The sequence below is a fragment of the Akebia trifoliata genome, chromosome 5, assembly GCF_017979445.1.
Source record: "Akebia trifoliata isolate Shusen 1 chromosome 5, ASM1797944v1, whole genome shotgun sequence".
NCBI classification, from domain to species: Eukaryota; Viridiplantae; Streptophyta; class Magnoliopsida; order Ranunculales; family Lardizabalaceae; genus Akebia; species Akebia trifoliata.
In genome coordinates this window covers 4,201,340-4,217,644 of record NC_141379.1, presented here as the reverse complement: position 1 = coordinate 4,217,644, position 16,305 = coordinate 4,201,340, and the positions used below count along the sequence as shown (strand labels likewise).

At 35.3% G+C, this 16,305-nt stretch overlaps 2 protein-coding genes across 4 annotated transcripts; both read right to left on the bottom strand.

The window, feature by feature from the left end:
- Nucleotides 1-1,257: 1,257 nt before the first annotated feature.
- On the bottom strand, nucleotides 1,258-8,040 carry LOC147401103 (RNA-binding motif protein 25-like). Of its 3 annotated transcripts, XM_086442244.1 has the most exons (8): nucleotides 7,841-8,039; nucleotides 5,411-5,547; nucleotides 5,054-5,256; nucleotides 4,753-4,905; nucleotides 3,230-3,620; nucleotides 2,347-2,889; nucleotides 2,079-2,224; nucleotides 1,258-1,858 (listed from the first exon to the last, which is right to left on the bottom strand). In XM_086442244.1, the coding sequence occupies exons 3-8, from the start codon at nucleotides 5,252-5,254 to the stop codon at nucleotides 1,592-1,594; spliced, it is 1,701 nt and encodes a 566-aa protein (XP_086298370.1). In that variant the 5' UTR covers nucleotides 5,255-5,256; nucleotides 5,411-5,547; nucleotides 7,841-8,039; the 3' UTR covers nucleotides 1,258-1,591. The 3 variants fall into 3 exon arrangements, with proteins under 3 accessions (XP_086298370.1, XP_086298372.1, XP_086298371.1); XM_086442246.1 differs by lacking the exon at nucleotides 5,411-5,547 and having other exon boundaries at nucleotides 7,841-8,040; XM_086442245.1 differs by lacking the exons at nucleotides 5,411-5,547; nucleotides 7,841-8,039 and adding an exon at nucleotides 6,484-7,365.
- A 3,085-nt stretch (nucleotides 8,041-11,125) lies between these two features.
- On the bottom strand, nucleotides 11,126-15,757 carry LOC147401102 (serine/threonine-protein kinase 54-like). Its single transcript, XM_086441556.1, has 6 exons — nucleotides 15,493-15,757; nucleotides 14,047-14,168; nucleotides 12,979-13,175; nucleotides 12,683-12,857; nucleotides 11,553-11,687; nucleotides 11,126-11,460 (listed from the first exon to the last, which is right to left on the bottom strand). Exons 1-6 carry the CDS (start codon nucleotides 15,755-15,757, stop codon nucleotides 11,254-11,256), a joined length of 1,101 nt encoding a protein of 366 aa, XP_086297682.1. The 3' UTR covers nucleotides 11,126-11,253.
- Nucleotides 15,758-16,305: the final 548 nt, after the last annotated feature.

Genomic DNA, 16,305 nt, shown 5'->3' with positions numbered 1-16,305 from the left:
ATAAAATGGCTAGAAGGTGGAATGTGATTGCAAACGCACATGTATCAAAATGGCTTATTAGTAATTTAAAATATTGATTAAAGAGGTTTTTTTTTTAAGATTACATGATAAAAATTGAATTTTTTTGTAATTTAAAAAACTAACCAATGTGATCATAAGGTTGTGATTCGTGGGTTGTAATTTTCTTGTGTTTTGACCAAAATGACCTTAATTATATAAAGTCTAAATGTAAAGGTTAGGGGCATTTGTGAGATCCAAATTTTGGTGCCGAACGACTGCTACACCACCTTCTCTCATTATAGTAGTAAAGATGTAAAATGAAAACTACACCACATTCTGATATACAAGAAGTTATTTTTAAAAAGTGAGCCCCATGCAGATAAGGCGTTGACATTTGATGTCATGTGGGACAAGGGGATGTGAGGTATGGCCAACAACTCAATGTCAATATTTTGTTGGGTTTGGTATATACATTGGTAAAGGAAGTGTTAAGCATATGACATGGATACGTGTGTTGGGGTTAGGGCTGTCAATGGGATAGGTTGGGTCATAAAAAAGTTATAAAAATAAAAAATAAAAAATCCCCATGTCCAAGCCTACTCTAGCTATGCTTGACTACATTTAGGCCAATTTATGGACTGGGTTAGGGTTGGTGGATGATGATTCATTGTTTTAGGTGTATTTGTAACTTGTCATGCGAGAGGGAGAGAGATGGATATATAGTTGGGGGGTATCGGTGACCAACAGGAGTGGTGGTGGTAGGTTGGTGACAGAAAATACAATGCGGGTGGATGATGGTTTGGGTGTTTATGAACTTGCAAAAGAGAGGGAAATAGGGTGGCCGACCAAATGTTGTTAATAGTAGTGGTGAGCGACGACAATAGTTTTATATATTCGTAAAAGCATGATGACCCCTCTTTCTTTAACATCTAAAATGTTAGTTATAACGAGTACAAAATTAAAAGTTATATTGTATGATGTATGCAAAATTTAGGCTTGGGTTGGGTCAGAACTAAGAAGCAAGAACTAAATATGAGTCTCCTTCATTAAGGCCATAGAATTTAGGCTTAAGAATTTTTATAAACCAATGTGACCATTTGATGTTTCACATTAAGACAAAATTCTTTAGGGTTCTTCAATGAGTTTGAACAAACCAACAGTAATCATCCATTTACAGGAACCACCACCACATATCATTTAAGCCTAATTCCAAAAATTTAGAGTCAAAGTTGTCAATCACCTCAACCTAATGCTTCGACTCGAGATGACCTATAACCCGTGTCTATGCTCACACAGACTATGGTTCAGAGGTCACTACTCGCTGTAATAAGCATCCCACAAAATAAAATATATTTGCTTATGGAAAAAATAAAATTCAAATAGAAGCATGTCGTCAACAAGAAAAATGAGGGGAAACAGAAATTTTGGAATCAGCAGAAAAATAATTCCATTTATGATGGACACAAAAATGGTATTTGATAATTGATGTTAACTGATTCACAGTTTGAAAAGAAGATGATTATAATTCTTTTCCATCTATCTTTCCTTCTACAATTACTGAAAAAATAACAAGGAGATGAAGAAAAAGTACTCATGTTGGGCTTTCGGCTTCAAAACCAGGGCCCGTCTCTACCTTTTTGATCTGATAGATGAGTATCCTCCACATCTTCCGCACAAACATATCTGCTTCATCATCATCATCATCAAAGATGGATTGAAGCAAGTCCAGCATTTGTGATGCTTGGACATGTTTATTTAAATGGGATGTAATGTAGCTGACAAGCCTAGTTTCTTCATCCCCAAGATACTCTCGGATTTTCTTCGAGATCCATGTTCTCATGATCTCGCCCAGCTCATGCTGTTACAGTCCAAAACACAACACATAAAACAATGTTTCAAAAACCACCCACCACAACAGGAAAATCATACAAATAGCTTGAAGTGGTCAAACTTGGATTCATGTAGTTGAGTAGAGCAGCAGAACAGAATCGAAGTAATCAACCAAAATAGAAAATGCATGAAGTAAAGAACATTTGAAAATAATGCAGTCTGAAAATACAGATTTTGTTCCCCCTTACCTTGTCATACATTTCCCAGTTTATCTCATATGAGAATAACTCATCCCTAGATGCCGGGATTGTCTCAATCAACCGTCTAGCTTCCAAAAGCTTCTTGCTTTCTGTTGTCTTTAGCTTATCAGTACTATCTTTCATAATCGACTCACCTGTTAAATAAAAGTCTAAAACATCTCAAAAATTCTCAATAACAGAAAAAGAAAGACAAGGAAAGAAAAACAAATGTGTAACAAACATAATATCTTGATTAGCAATAAACAGAATCACTGACCAGACACAAGATTGGGTTCGTCTTTAATCTGCTTTTGCTCCTCAATTTCTCTCCTCTTAGCTTCAGCAATTTCTTCCTCTTCTCTCAATCTGTCAGACAAATCCTCATCCTTTTCCCATTGTCTTTCCCATTGCCTTTTCCTCCCATACCTCCTTTTTACAATACAGTCATCATCACTCTCTTCCTCCTGTCGCATGATCAACCGCTTTCGCTCCCGCTCCCTTTCCTTCTCTCTGTCCATCTCATGCTTCCATTGATACTCTTTGTTTCTCTCTCTAGACTCCCACTCCATAAGATACTTCTGATAGATATAGTCAGGATCTTGAAAATTGGCCCCTCGCTCACTCTCTCTTCTAAATCGTTCTCTCCCCCTTTGCCTCTCATATCTTTTTGGTTCCCGTTCCTTCTCCCATTTAAGGTCTTGCACAATATGCTCATGACACTTTATATCCCTATCTGGCAAGCTTGTTTCAGGCCTATCATGCTCACTGGAAGGTTTGTTTTCACTTGTCGTCTCATCATCATTTTTATCATCGGTTTCATCTTGCACCATTTGAACAAAACATAGTGAGTGGAACCACAACAAAGAGTAGTACATTAAAAAATAACAACAGCAATACAAAAAATAAAAAACAATGATGATGATAATATAAGGGAAATTTCCCAAATAGTTACTGAAGTGTTCAAAAATACCAAAAGTTTTACATGTGTTGACAGAGCTACCATATATTGTTGACAAATCGTTCTCAAAGTGTCAACACTATGTCCTAGCTTTGTCGACACTTTCAGAATAAATAAAAATGCCTATAATTTTTTGGGAAATTTCCCATAATATAATGGTAACATACTCGTACTAGGAGTACCAACACTAATCAAGACTCACCACTTTCCACTATATCCATATCTGAGTTTTCATCTCTTGATGTAGTAGGAACGTCGGAGTTCAAATTTACAGAACCATTGGCATGAGTTTGTGTGAATGTAGAGGACAGTGGTTTGGTCTTTAACCGCTCTTCCAACATATTTCTAAGCTTCTCCAAAGCATCTTTGTCAGCTTCTTTATCTTCATCCGTCACAATACCGAAGTTTTGGCTACTAAACTGACTTTCTTCATCCCCCATGATATTCTCCTCCTTGGAGTCCTCTACAGGAGGGGATTCACTTTCTTCCTCTTTATTGGTGCCTTCAGTTTCAGTTTTCTTGACTTTCTCTCTCTCAGTTTTCTTTTCTACATAGCGTTCAAGGTATTCTTTTGTTGCTTGATCAACATTTAGCTGTAGAAAACACCAGTTAGACCAGCACACAAAGAGAAGAATCCAAAAGTATTCTATTAATAACGTACATTGGAAGTAGAATATCACTAGAGAACAGTAATTTTAGGTAAATACACTTCTGTTACTCCAAAATGAAATCTTCCTTCATAGGTAATAGCCACAACAACCAATAAAAATCGTGTCTTACTAACCTATTAATAGAAATGGGGTAATAGTTGAAGTCACCGATACAAATTTCCAGTTATAGTAGGCATGAAGGAGCTGAATTAGATATGCTCTTTTATACTTATGTTCATAAAACAATTGTTTGAGTTTCCATTTTTAAAAGAAACAAGAGTTTAAATCAATTTTCGGAAAAGAAAACAAAAGAGAGGAGAAGCTTATTAAACTTTTTACCACATAATCCATGTTGACACCAAACTAATATGCCTTCTAAACCACTAAATATAGGTTTATAATAATTTTGCAACATTATCATGCATTAAAAAAGATCATTTGTGTATTCAGATCCGACCATTGATCATGCCCTTCCTAGTTTAACTTTAATGAAAATTTAAAGTATCAAGAACATTACTTACATGTAAAGGTGTGGTAAAAGATGCTATTATTACAAGAAAAGGCACTGTAAAAGATAGCATTATTACAAGAAACATCCTATTTTTAACTTATGTAAACATAAAACATAGTGTAATGAAATTTATCTAATTGATTCATTGCATTTGATGAACAAAGTGTGATTCTTTCAGCATATATGGTGGTATGATTGGTTTCATTCCTTAAACATCGCCCTCATTGATACATATACGCCTCAAACATGTTTAAAACTGACACATTGATACATATCATGGCATATTAATAATTTTTTCACAAATAGTATCATATTGATACCTACTATATTTAGAGCTTATCAATTAACTAAACAATGCCAATATTTAAAACCTACCAACAATAGAAAAATGGAAAAGAATGTAATGAACTCCCAACAGAAATCGCAATAAAAAGAACCAAAATGCAGATGCGGAATTTGATAGGTTATCAGTTATAGAATTTAAGGAAAAAAAAAAGAAACATGAATCAGAAATCAAAGTTTGGCATAGAATCAGAAAGGAAGAACTTATTAGATCAATCATACCACCAACTCTTGCCCATCCACATTCAAGTTATGCAACAGACGAAGTGCACGAAGGACCCCTTCTGTAGACTCAAATTCACAGAACCCAAAGCTTTTAGGAGTTTCATCACGTGGATCTTGAGGACGTTTCCAGCTCTTGACAGGTCCACAAAGCTTCACAACAAGTGGTGACATTAGAATTCACAAATGTAAAACAACATCGGAATAGAGGGCATAAAGTACATCATAGACAAAGTAAAGCCCCTCATTGTTGCAACATAAAGAAAGATAGGATGTAAGATTGCATAAAATAGCCACCTACCCAAAGAAGAGAAAGCATAAAATCGTCGTCCACAGTAGGAGCTATCTTGCCAAAAAAAAGTGCAGTATGTGGTCTCTCTGTTGATGCAACAATAGGTTCAACTTGCCTAACAACAGGAGGGACAATTGAAGGAAGTGCTGACAATGGTGGAAGCATGCCACTTGATCCTGGTGGATTTGGAGGAATGGCAGAGTGAACCATAGCTGTGTACGAATAAATGCAAACTTGTCAGGGAAAGGCTTAGGAACTAGAGAAAATAGTGATGATAGTACATTCTGGGAAAATGAAAAAAAAAAAAAAAAAAAGAGAAAAAACTAGCATCCACTTTATAAACTGTGGAATATAAAATCAACTTACCTTAAATATATCTTCTTGAACAAGTCTTCAAAAGATATCCAAGGCTCTAAGTTGTGAACTTGTGCAATATTCGACTTGAAATGTCTCAATCACACAAATTGATGATATAATGAGCATTCACTTTTAGATACGGTCAGCTGTCGCTCAAATCAATAACATGTTAAAAGCCCAAAACAGAAGTATACTTGTATCTACCAAACAAGAAGAAAATGATAGAAGCAAGCAAAATTTAACATGGAAGATTGAAATACTGTTGTTGTGGGCATTAGGAGATTACATTGAACTTTGCAAACCATTAGGGGTCATTTGAAGTTACAAACGAAAGAAGCTTCTCCCCAACAATGATTTCTCATAAAATATATTCTATAAAACTAAGAGAATATAGCATACCAACAAAGGGGAGATCTTTAAGACCTGCAAGAGGAAGAGTGCCGACAGGATTTTTTGACATTCTCTATGGGATCCTCTCAACCATAATTCTCACTCCACTTAATAGGACCATTAAAAAAGAAGAATGATTTTCTGATGCCCCCCTGCGCCTCCATCACAGAACCGTAGATCATTTGACTCAGGATACATAGAACCATAAATCTTTTCTTGTGTATCCCGAGGCAAATGATCTACGGTTCTGTGATGGGGGCGTATGTCAGAAAGGGGCGTCAGATTATCACGACTCTCAAAAAAATTGTAATTTTTTACAACCAGAAGAGAAACTAATGTTATTTTTATCTCTTTTGTCAACCATAATCAAATTTTTGAAAAGTTTTATTGAACACACAATCCTGAAAACCATATCAAGAAGACGCAATCAAAATTATTTATTTTATTTTTTATATACAAGCAATGAAGATGGGCATTGACCAAGGTTTGTAGTATTAACTTCACAAATTTAACCAACTTACAAAGCCAACACGTTCAAAAGCAATCAAGATTATGTAATACTCATTTGGGCTAAGAACAATATATTATCTAAGTTTTGAAGTGGAAGTTGATGTTAAAGAAAGATGCACAAAATCTATAATTCAAAGACACATAAACCTTCAATCAAATAAGAATAAAGGAAAAAACCCAACCTGGCGGAGGTACCCATCCCCTGATGAATAGGCGTGGCCCCACAATCAGAAAGTTCTCCAATTTTTTCCAAACAAAAATGGCCAAATAATGGACCAGCCAATACAATCAGCAAATCGACTAATTAATTGATGAATTATCGATTAATCGCCAACTTTGATTACATTTATACCCTTCAACCTTATAAGTTTATTTTCTTGGACCTTCAAATCCCAAGAACAAAATAAGGTTTTTAGGGACATTGAAGATGATGGGCTTGGTGAAGAAACCCAAGAACATCATTTGTATAATCTCTGAAATTTTCACCAAAATTTCTCAAATATATCCAAATTAACAGAACCTCCATCAAATAATTGTCCAATCTGAACTTGGTTACTGTAGGGAATCCATTGCACATCTGCTCATAAGGTCTGACGGATCTGCTTGAAAGACGAAGAAGCATGATCGAAACAAAGTTCCCAGGTAGGTTGAATATTATGATTCTGAATTTTATGGATCTGGAAATTAGGGTTTCGAAAGTTACGATTTGAAAAGGGGCAAAACTATGAGGACGACGGTGCGAAGGATTGAAGCAAGGAAAGGGTTAGGGTTTTCTGAAATTTCTGATTTTTCTTTCTAGGGTTACACGAGAGGAACTTATCAAAAAAGAAAAAAAAAAAAGGAGGAGGGGGGGGGGGGGGGGGGGGGGGTGTTACAGGAGAGGACGCCGGAGGCTGCCATTAGAGGAGCTTTGGAGGAATAGATACGTTGGAGTTCGAATGTAGTCATGGCGCCAGAACGCATATATAGTGAGGAAACTTAAATGTTAAACAAAAGTACCCGTTTTGTGTCTTAGAGCATCATCTCGCCAAATCCCTCCACACACACACACACACACACACACACACACACACACACACACACACACATCCCATATAAGCCAAGACAAATCCTTGTGACTGGTCAATGAGAGGGTTTGAATTCAAGACCTCTCCCTTTTTGGTAGGAGTTCTAGTTACTACACTCAACACTCGTTGGTTAAGATGAATTTTATTGTTCGATTTGAGTTTTTTTTTTTTTCTTTTCTTTTATCATGGTTACCTAAGACTATGGTTAATGACTACAAGTCATCGATCAAAGTTGATGTTTGTAAAATGTAATATTTGTGTCTAAACATGTGAGATTATCTCTTAATATGATAGAGAATGCCTAATTTGTACATCAATGAAACCCTAAAATAGAAATTGAAGGGAAATAGGAAGGAAAATCCACTTGACATCTTAGGAGTCTTAAATTAAATCAAATCGAAAATCAAAATACAGAATCTAAAGAAATAATTGAACTAAAAGAAGAAAGAGAACGATGGAAGAGATATCATACCTTTTGAAGACTACAAACTTAGATATGGCGATCAAGAGAGAACTATGATTTGTTGGTTGTTCTTCTTAATTACAACTTTGGTTGATCAATAAAAAAGACCTAGTACTTCACTCTTTGCCAAAGGAGTTGGTTGATGGAGGGAGTGCGCCTGTGAGAGGGGATTAAAAAGAACAGTCTTGCCGTTTTACAAAATCCAGGATAAGAACGAATATTAACCCTGGATATGAACGAATATTTATGTCAGAGAAGGGCATGAAAGATTCTTTTGAAAAACCTAGATGTAAGGGTATTTTAATTAAAATACATAGTTAGCCACTCATGGTACAGGTAATATGTAAGGGTATTTTTGTAATTTAAAAAATTCATTTAATGTGGGTTTTGATATAAACGATATCCACCTTTATCTCATTATAAGAATAAATATTAGAGTCATTCTATTGGCGCCCACCATTTCCTCTCTTGGTGTCCACTCAAGTAATTTCTTTTATAAAAAAACAAAGATAAAAGACTGAAATGCCCCTGTCGTATTACTCTATAACCTACCATCTTCACCATCTATTCTATCAAATGAGAAGTTTTAACCATCTTACCATTTTCATCAAAGGTGGATTTACAATGGAGGCAATGAAGGCACTTGCCCCCTCAAATTTAAAATAAAATTAGATTCTCCTCTTAAGGATTTGATATATTTTGAGTTTGCCATCACAAACTTTAGTAAATGCCTTCATTTAACACAAGTTTTTGGGTTTATTAGAACCATTCTACTTGATTAATATTTAGTAGTTGCCTCCACTCTCATTGATGACATTGTTCCTTGACTTAGGTTTTTTCTCATAGAATAATAAGAAATGACCTAAATGCCCTTTTCTACAACCTTTAACGAAAAATCCATGAGTTTTTGCCTCAAAACCACTCATCTTCATGTTCCTCAACCTTATCGGGCAACTATAGTTTGCCCCCACTACAAGAAAATCCCGACTTTGCCCCTGATCTTCACTCTCTCTCGTTCTTCTTGTTATTCTTCTTCTTTGCATCTAGAAAAGTTTCAATGAAGGCCTTCTCCTTCTTTGATATAACATTTTAATTCATCCTAACACTTCAAAAATCAATCGAGTGAAATTTTCAATTTGGTATGCCAGTACCGAATCATTTTTGCAATGTTCGATAGGTACCTACCTACCGATACATAAAGATTCGGTATTGGCTTCCGATTACAAAGCTTTACATGAAAAATTTATGTTCTATTGGTACATATCAAATTTGCTTTGTAATGTATGGTAGATATGTACCTAACAAAACTTTCTATTGTAAATCTTTGTGTTCAGTATGCCAGTACATATTGAATTGATTTTGTAATGTTCGATGGGTACCTACTAAATCAGCTAAAACAAGTTCAATTTGAACTTATCGAACAAAATCTATAAAAAGTTCCTGATTTCTTCGATTTGAAATCGCTACTTTGAAGCTTTTAATAATGATTTTTCCATCTTCTATAGTGATGAAATGCATTAAAAAAAAAAAAATCCATTAATTCAACTTCTCACAAAACTCAAAAGGAGATGAATATAGAGAGAGATGAAGAGGAAAAGGAAGAAGAAGTCAATACCAAATAAAAAACATCTAAGTCATCATGTGAGCTATTGTATATAATAGGTATCAATACATTAGAACTAGAACCAAAAAATTCAATCTTTAGACATCCCTAATTCCTGGCACATAGTTGGTTGGAGTAAAGCATTTTTTCACCATAGGCTTCATGAATGGTCTTATTTCTTTTAAATAGAAATCATTTAGTATTTAATTTTCTTTTAACCAGTCTACCATTTTCCTTTCATTGTACTCATATTTGTTGGATAGTTTTTCTTTATTTGTTAGAGGCACATATAGCATATGTATAAGATATATTGCATACACTTTTATACTCTTTTGGATGAGATTGGTTTGGGTATGCCTCTATTGGCATCTTTGGGGGAAAATGCACTATATGTTTTCATATGCATTGTTATATGCCACATTATGTCAATTTTTTTTTGTAGCCCAGGGAGTATCCCCACCTTTGGTGAGGACTAATCTACCTAGGGCGCACGCCCCATCCAACACCCTGTCACGTATTACGGTATTTAAGTAGTCACATTTATGTGGAGGGGCAGGTAGAGATTCGAAGACATGACCTGAGGAGCAAACACCGTCACTCTGTACCATCTCAACTTACCCTCGGTGGGTCATTTTGTCCGTTTCATTCACATTCCTTAGCTATTTTATCTTTGAGTCGTGATAATAAAAAAAAATGGTTTCCCTTTCCTTTAGTAACATACGGTATCTATGTGGCATGTTTTTTTGTTGGTGATTAAATACTTCGGGTTGCATGCAATATAGAGAATGACTAGGTTAGAAGCCCAATGTGTTTTCAACTCCAACCAAACTTGGCACATAGACATCAAATAGGAACAGGACACATTACATGATTTTGATTCTTTATCTTTTGAACCATGTTAGAGTGACTGTGCAGGACACTGCATTCAACACTGAGTTGATGTCGTTGTATGCACGGAAGCATAGATGTTTTCACCCATATCTAGAGGAAAAGAATACATGACTCTATGCACACCTCCACGGTGCAGTGTCGTAGAAAGTCACTTTAGCATTATTCTTATCTTTTATCAATTTCTTGAAGGATAAAATCATTTGTTGAGGTTATTCTCACCATTATTGAAGTGTTGCATGCCTTAGGAGGGATATCGTCATTGTAACTCAGGAGATCTGCTTTGAGGGCCTTACAATATCAAATATTTCAACCTAGGAGAGGCTATTAACCCTTTAAGGAATATATGTTAATCACGAGCCTTGCATCTTATCCGATAAGTTTTCCATGACTTTTCTTTATTTATATTTTTTATTAGTAAATTGATGGACTGCCTGCGTTAGACACTGTGTTGGATTATCAAACTGTTGATTTTTTTAACTTGTATCTAGAGGAAAGAAATCTATGGTCATTTGTGCACTGCCACATTCAGCGCAGTGTTGAACACAGTGTCCAACCCGGGCAGTGTATCACGACTCTTTTTATAAAGATACTAAAATTCATATGTTAATCACAGGGATAATTTTTTATAAAGATTTCTGAAACTTTTTTAATCAAAAACTACAAACAGTTTCCAATTCACATGCATGTACGGATAGTTAAAAAGAAACAACTTCCAATTCACTTACCAATGAGATTAGATCATCACATCATAACAAATGGGATATAGAAGCTATTCTTACAATCACACACACACACACACACACAGCCTTATACCCACCACCAACAGATCTTCTTAGCTTTGAAATTTTCATATTTCATAAATATAAATCCACATACCCTGAGCATTATATCCCAATCTTCACTACTCTCTTAAGATAGAACAGTTCTTTCAAGGCCCTCGGTACCTGCTGAAGAAAAAACAACCTTGACGTTGATCGATAGGGATCATACCTCCACCCTTTGAAGTATCGATGGCTTCCAACATGGATACCACTTCATCCATCTCCGGCCGCTTTTTCGGGTTTGAATCCCAGCATCGCTTCATTACATTTGCTAGAGAGCAAGGACAACAGCGTGGTATCTCTGGCCTCAGACTCTGAAGTTTCCAGTTCAAGTTCAATTTTTAATGCATTTTCAAACACTTGCAGTGAAAATATTTTCAAACAATGCAAGTAGGATTTTAGTTACCTGGCAGACAACATCGGATGTCATTTCCGTGAAAGTGAGATCAGGATAAGGCATGTCACAGCAATAAAGCTCCCACAAACATATGCCAAAGCTGTACACGTCACATTTCCTATTATATGGGTTGCCACTGATGACCTGTAATCCATCAATTAACCTGAATCATTGGTGATTACTTAGAATAAACAAGATTATGAGAATTTAAAGAAAAATAATATATCATGCCAAGCAAAATACATCCGAGGATCTTCAAAGTGCTACTTGAAGGTCATAAAAGGGCTTAGAGGAAGACCCAAATGAACGTAAATTGTGGTAGAAAGAGCAGATATGAACACATTTCAATAACAGAAGACATGGTCTTAGACAAAATCGAATGGAGGAGTAAAGTTCAATTAACCGATTCCAATTTACAGATTCTCTCCCTGAACTTCAAGAACCTCTCTCTATGCTAACAAACCAACTATTCCAAAAGACCTATATATCTGTTGGAGAGGGGGAGAACTAAGAATGTAAGAGGGTCACGAGGCTTAGCTGGGGTATGACGCACCCAAGAGTGGAGAAAAATATACGCTCAACACTCCCCATCACCTATAAGGGTCAAAAGAATCGAACCGTGACCTACATGAATCTAGCACTCTGATACCATGTTAACCAACCTACTATTCCAAAAGGCCAATCTGTTGGAAAGGGAGAATATGATATAAGAGGGTCACGGGGCTTAACTTGGGAATGACACATCCGAGAGTGGAGGAAAATATGCACTTTAACACTCTATACTCAACTTTACATAATATCCCAACTTTTAGAGAGGGTGAGAGAAAAACTGGGTACCACATCCTTTAATCTTTTTTTTTTCTTGAATCCTAATTTGAGAAAGTTTTCAAATCCATCATAGTGTAAGGGTAAAAGAGTACTTGATTTGAAGGATAAAACTATCTGAATTCCCTCACTGTTGTAAAATAAGGTGTGAGAGTCTCCATGTGTTTTACAATAAATTTACAATTGTAGTTGTGTAGAGAGAGTTTTCCGAACTTCAAGCGAGAACCTGTAAATTGTACTTAGCAAAAGACTCATATGCAATAATCATATCGGTTGTGACATAGTTTCAACTAGAAATCAGATAGGTTGTATACCTCGGGAGCCATGTAACCAAGGGTCCCCGTCTCGCCTGTCATGTCTTTAGGATTTTGAGCTTCGACACGAGCAACCCCAAAGTCCGCTATTTTTACAGTTCGTGTCTTATCAAGAAGCATGTTCTCTGTCTTCACGTCTCTGTGGACAATCTTTTTCGAGTGAAGGTAACTCAACCTACAAAAATGAGAGAAGAATCGATTTCTGATTTTCAAGTTCTTGAACTGTAGAACCACAAATAATATAAAATAAAATTTAAAATTGAATAAAAAAAGTATGGAAAGTAGAGGAGTTCGACCCTCGTGCAAGATCTAGTGCTAGTTGGACAACAATGCTGAATGCTAGCTTCCTTCTTCGGTTCTTTATGAGGTAAGATTTTAGCGTGCCCCCAGCAAGATATTCAACAACTACACAGCAAACATTGATTGGCATACTGAAGAGACCACTGTTGGTTTGTATGTTTATCACTGAATTGCCCATAGTAGCCCCTATAAACTGAAAATGGAGGTTTGACATGCTTGTTAGAGTCAGTATCCGAGTAATATCCAAATTATAACCAAAGTTATTACCAAAACAAAAATTATAAAAAAAAAAAAAACAAGAAAATGACTAAAAACAGAAAAAATTATTAAAAATTATAAAAACAAACTAAGCATGGAAATAGATACTACTTAAACTTAGAAGTAAGGCAGAATCAACGGTACATAATTCTGACTTCTACAACCAAAGTTATTACCAAAACAAAAACTTTTCTCAAATGAGAAAATTGCCTAGAAAAAGGTGTGAACGAAGGAATTAGGCATAAGAAGTCCACAGCATAGCTTTGGATCTTGAAGATCTCAATATATTCATTTAAGAATGGATCTCAATGTCCCCATGATTCTGCTACTTGTCCTACATCAATCTGGTTTCAGGACTGACTTGGCCCTTGTAAGAGCTCTTAAGAACAGCTAATAGTAACTTACTTAGCTAAAGCCAATTACTTGATTTCTCCTTCGGGCTAGTCAAGAGCTAGGCTTATCACTCTAGAGTAATAAAAGCCGGTATTCAAACTCATCTTCGAGAAATACCGAAGTTACTTAAGAGCTAGTAAGATAGGCAAGATTGTAAAAACTATTTTTGTCGCAATGGGTTTGCTTTTGGTCTTTGTAATACATAATTACATAGGAAAAAGGATCAAACTCCTCTTATACATTTGTTCTAAAATTAGATTAGGATCTAAACGTATTCAAATTAAGAATCATAGTTCTAAAGATAGCTATAAAATGTTATTGTGCTAAAACTGGCATGCCCATGAACCTTTGCTTCTTAAATTTACTAAGGAACAAAAAAAGGAAAGGAATTCCAGAAAATAGAAGAAGATTACTTTCGTTACATTAGGATGATCAAGTTTATGCCAAACTGCAACTTCTTGAGTAAAAGCTGCTTTAATTGAAGCAACTTCAGCTTCCGTCCTATGATCTTCTTCTCCCCAGTCAAGCATTTTAACTGAAGATTATAAAAAAGAAAGGGTACTCAACACTATTGAAGATACGAGATCATAGAGTTCGGTAAATTCAGAAACAAAATAAATAAAAATTCTAAATTTGCAATTCTGTTGGCATCATAAAATTTCACTTTCGGATTGGCCTCTTTCGATTCAAATGCCAGGGTAAAAGCCTGCCTTATGAGACTTTGGATAATTAAGATCAAATTGAAAGTTTAGGAAAAGAAATACAACACACTAGAATTGCAGAAATTACACCTACTTACTTGCCAAATCAACCCAATCTTGTGAATCATAGATTTCATATAATTGGATCCACAAGAACTACATATTAAACCAATCAATAGAACTCAAAAAAAAAAAAACCTTATTTGGGAAAAAATGTTCAAATAGAAGATAAGAATTAAGATTGAGAACATGAAGAAATATAACAAGAGCAAGATCAATGACCCATTTCACAGTAAACAATACAAAGGCCTAAAATAATTGAAGGGACATCAACAGCAAACCAAATAAAATACGAAACCACTTAGAAATTCTTTGTTAACCAAATGTACATATTTATCTACCTGATCACCCATTAAAATACTAATTATCCTTCTTGATGCCAAATATATATATATATATATATATAACTCAACTAGCTATATATAAATAAAGGGTGGCGTTCGGATGCCTTAAAGTGAGCCAAACATTGTGCAAAACATTTTTTAAAACATGGCTTAAAAGTTTTGGAATGTGATGATTTTTTCTGAGGATGATCTATATAATGAGGAGATCATCCTCACCAAAAATCAGCCCGTTCTGAAACTTATAACCCCATCAAAAGTGAATTACAAAAATTGGACGGTCCACAATTCTTCAACTTGTAAACTCAGGTTAGAAGTTTCTAAATGATCTGATTTTTGGTGAGGATGATCTCTTCACCGTAGAGATCATCCTCACAAAAAATCAGCTCATTCGGAAGTTTCTAAGTCATGTTTTGAAAAATGTTTGGCACAATGCTGGACTCTCTTTAAGGCCTCCAAACACTCCCCATAAATAAAAGTTCTAAATATGGAAAAAATAAAGATTTAAATATTTTAAAAAAATACAAGTAGGCATCCAAACTTAAAACACATCTGTTAAGTAAATCCAAATGGGTACCCACAAACTTTCTTGGTATACTAAGAAACCACTGATAACTTCAAATTAATCCACAAAAAAAAAAAAAAAAAAAAGGGAAGAAATATAATGAGAAGGGAAAGCAAGGGTACTAAAGGAACATAACATAAAGCATAGAAAACAGAACACAAGGGTCTCTCTATCTATCTATATTGATCTTACCGGCGACATCTTGGCCATCGTAAACGCCTCTGTGAACGGTACCAAAGCCGCCTTTAGCAATAACACCCTTAATAATAAGCTTACTTGGATCAATCTCCCACTCTTCCCTACTAACCTTCTCCTCTTCCTTCTCTTTCTTCTTTTTATTCTTCTCTTCCTCCATAGTCTTTGCTTTACTTATATGCTTCTCAAGCTGCTCATCCAATCTTTTCAAATCAATCTGATCATCTCTAATATACCCAACCCCACCACCATTTTCTTTCATCTCTACTGTCAATAATTTCTATAGTTAGTTTCTTGTGTTGTTTGTGTTTTGCTTTGTTTCTTCTTCTTATAAATAAATATATCATCCATGAGAGAAAACGACTTTTTGGCACATTTATTTCTCAAAAAATCTAAATCTATAAAGGTTCCTGATTGGGGAATCACGGTCAATTGTACTTTTCTACAACAGATTTGCTTAAAAGCTGCCTTTCGTTAGAAATTGGAATCTGTATATATGTCTAAGCTGCCTTTCGTTAGAAATTGGAATCTGTATATATGTCTTTTCAGTGCACATGCTGTGCGTCTGAGCTGGACGAAATTGATCCGGCTGTCGATACAAGGACTACCACGTACACAAAAACACGGAATTGCCTGACGTTTTGTGTACGTGGCATCCATGTAAAGCCAGAACTGAGAATAGTTATTAGGAAAAATTCTCAAAAAGAAAGCCCAAGTTGAAAATTTTCCATACGAGGAAACTGTTCTTCTTTATCATTTTCAAAATTAAAATATCTTTTATTAAAGTGAAGAAAAAATTCCTATTCAATA

Excerpts from the sequence above, each read along its gene's own strand:
- LOC147401103 (XM_086442246.1), bottom strand. The coding sequence starts at position 5,254 with ATGGTTCACTCTGCCATTCCTCCAAATCCACCAGGATCAAGTGGCATG. Across the intron at positions 2,890-3,229 it reads TATGGATATAGTGGAAAGTG|ATGAAACCGATGATAAAAAT; the intron begins GTGAGTCTTGAT and ends AAATGGTGCAAG. Across the intron at positions 2,225-2,346 it reads CGAACCCAATCTTGTGTCTG|GTGAGTCGATTATGAAAGAT; the intron begins GTCAGTGATTCT and ends TTTATTTAACAG.
- LOC147401102 (XM_086441556.1), bottom strand. The coding sequence starts at position 15,757 with ATGAAAGAAAATGGTGGTGGGGTTGGGTATATTAGAGATGATCAGATT. Across the intron at positions 13,176-14,046 it reads ATCATCCTAATGTAACGAAA|TTTATAGGGGCTACTATGGG; the intron begins GTAATCTTCTTC and ends CTCCATTTTCAG. Across the intron at positions 11,688-12,682 it reads TTGGTTACATGGCTCCCGAG|GTCATCAGTGGCAACCCATA; the intron begins GTATACAACCTA and ends GATGGATTACAG.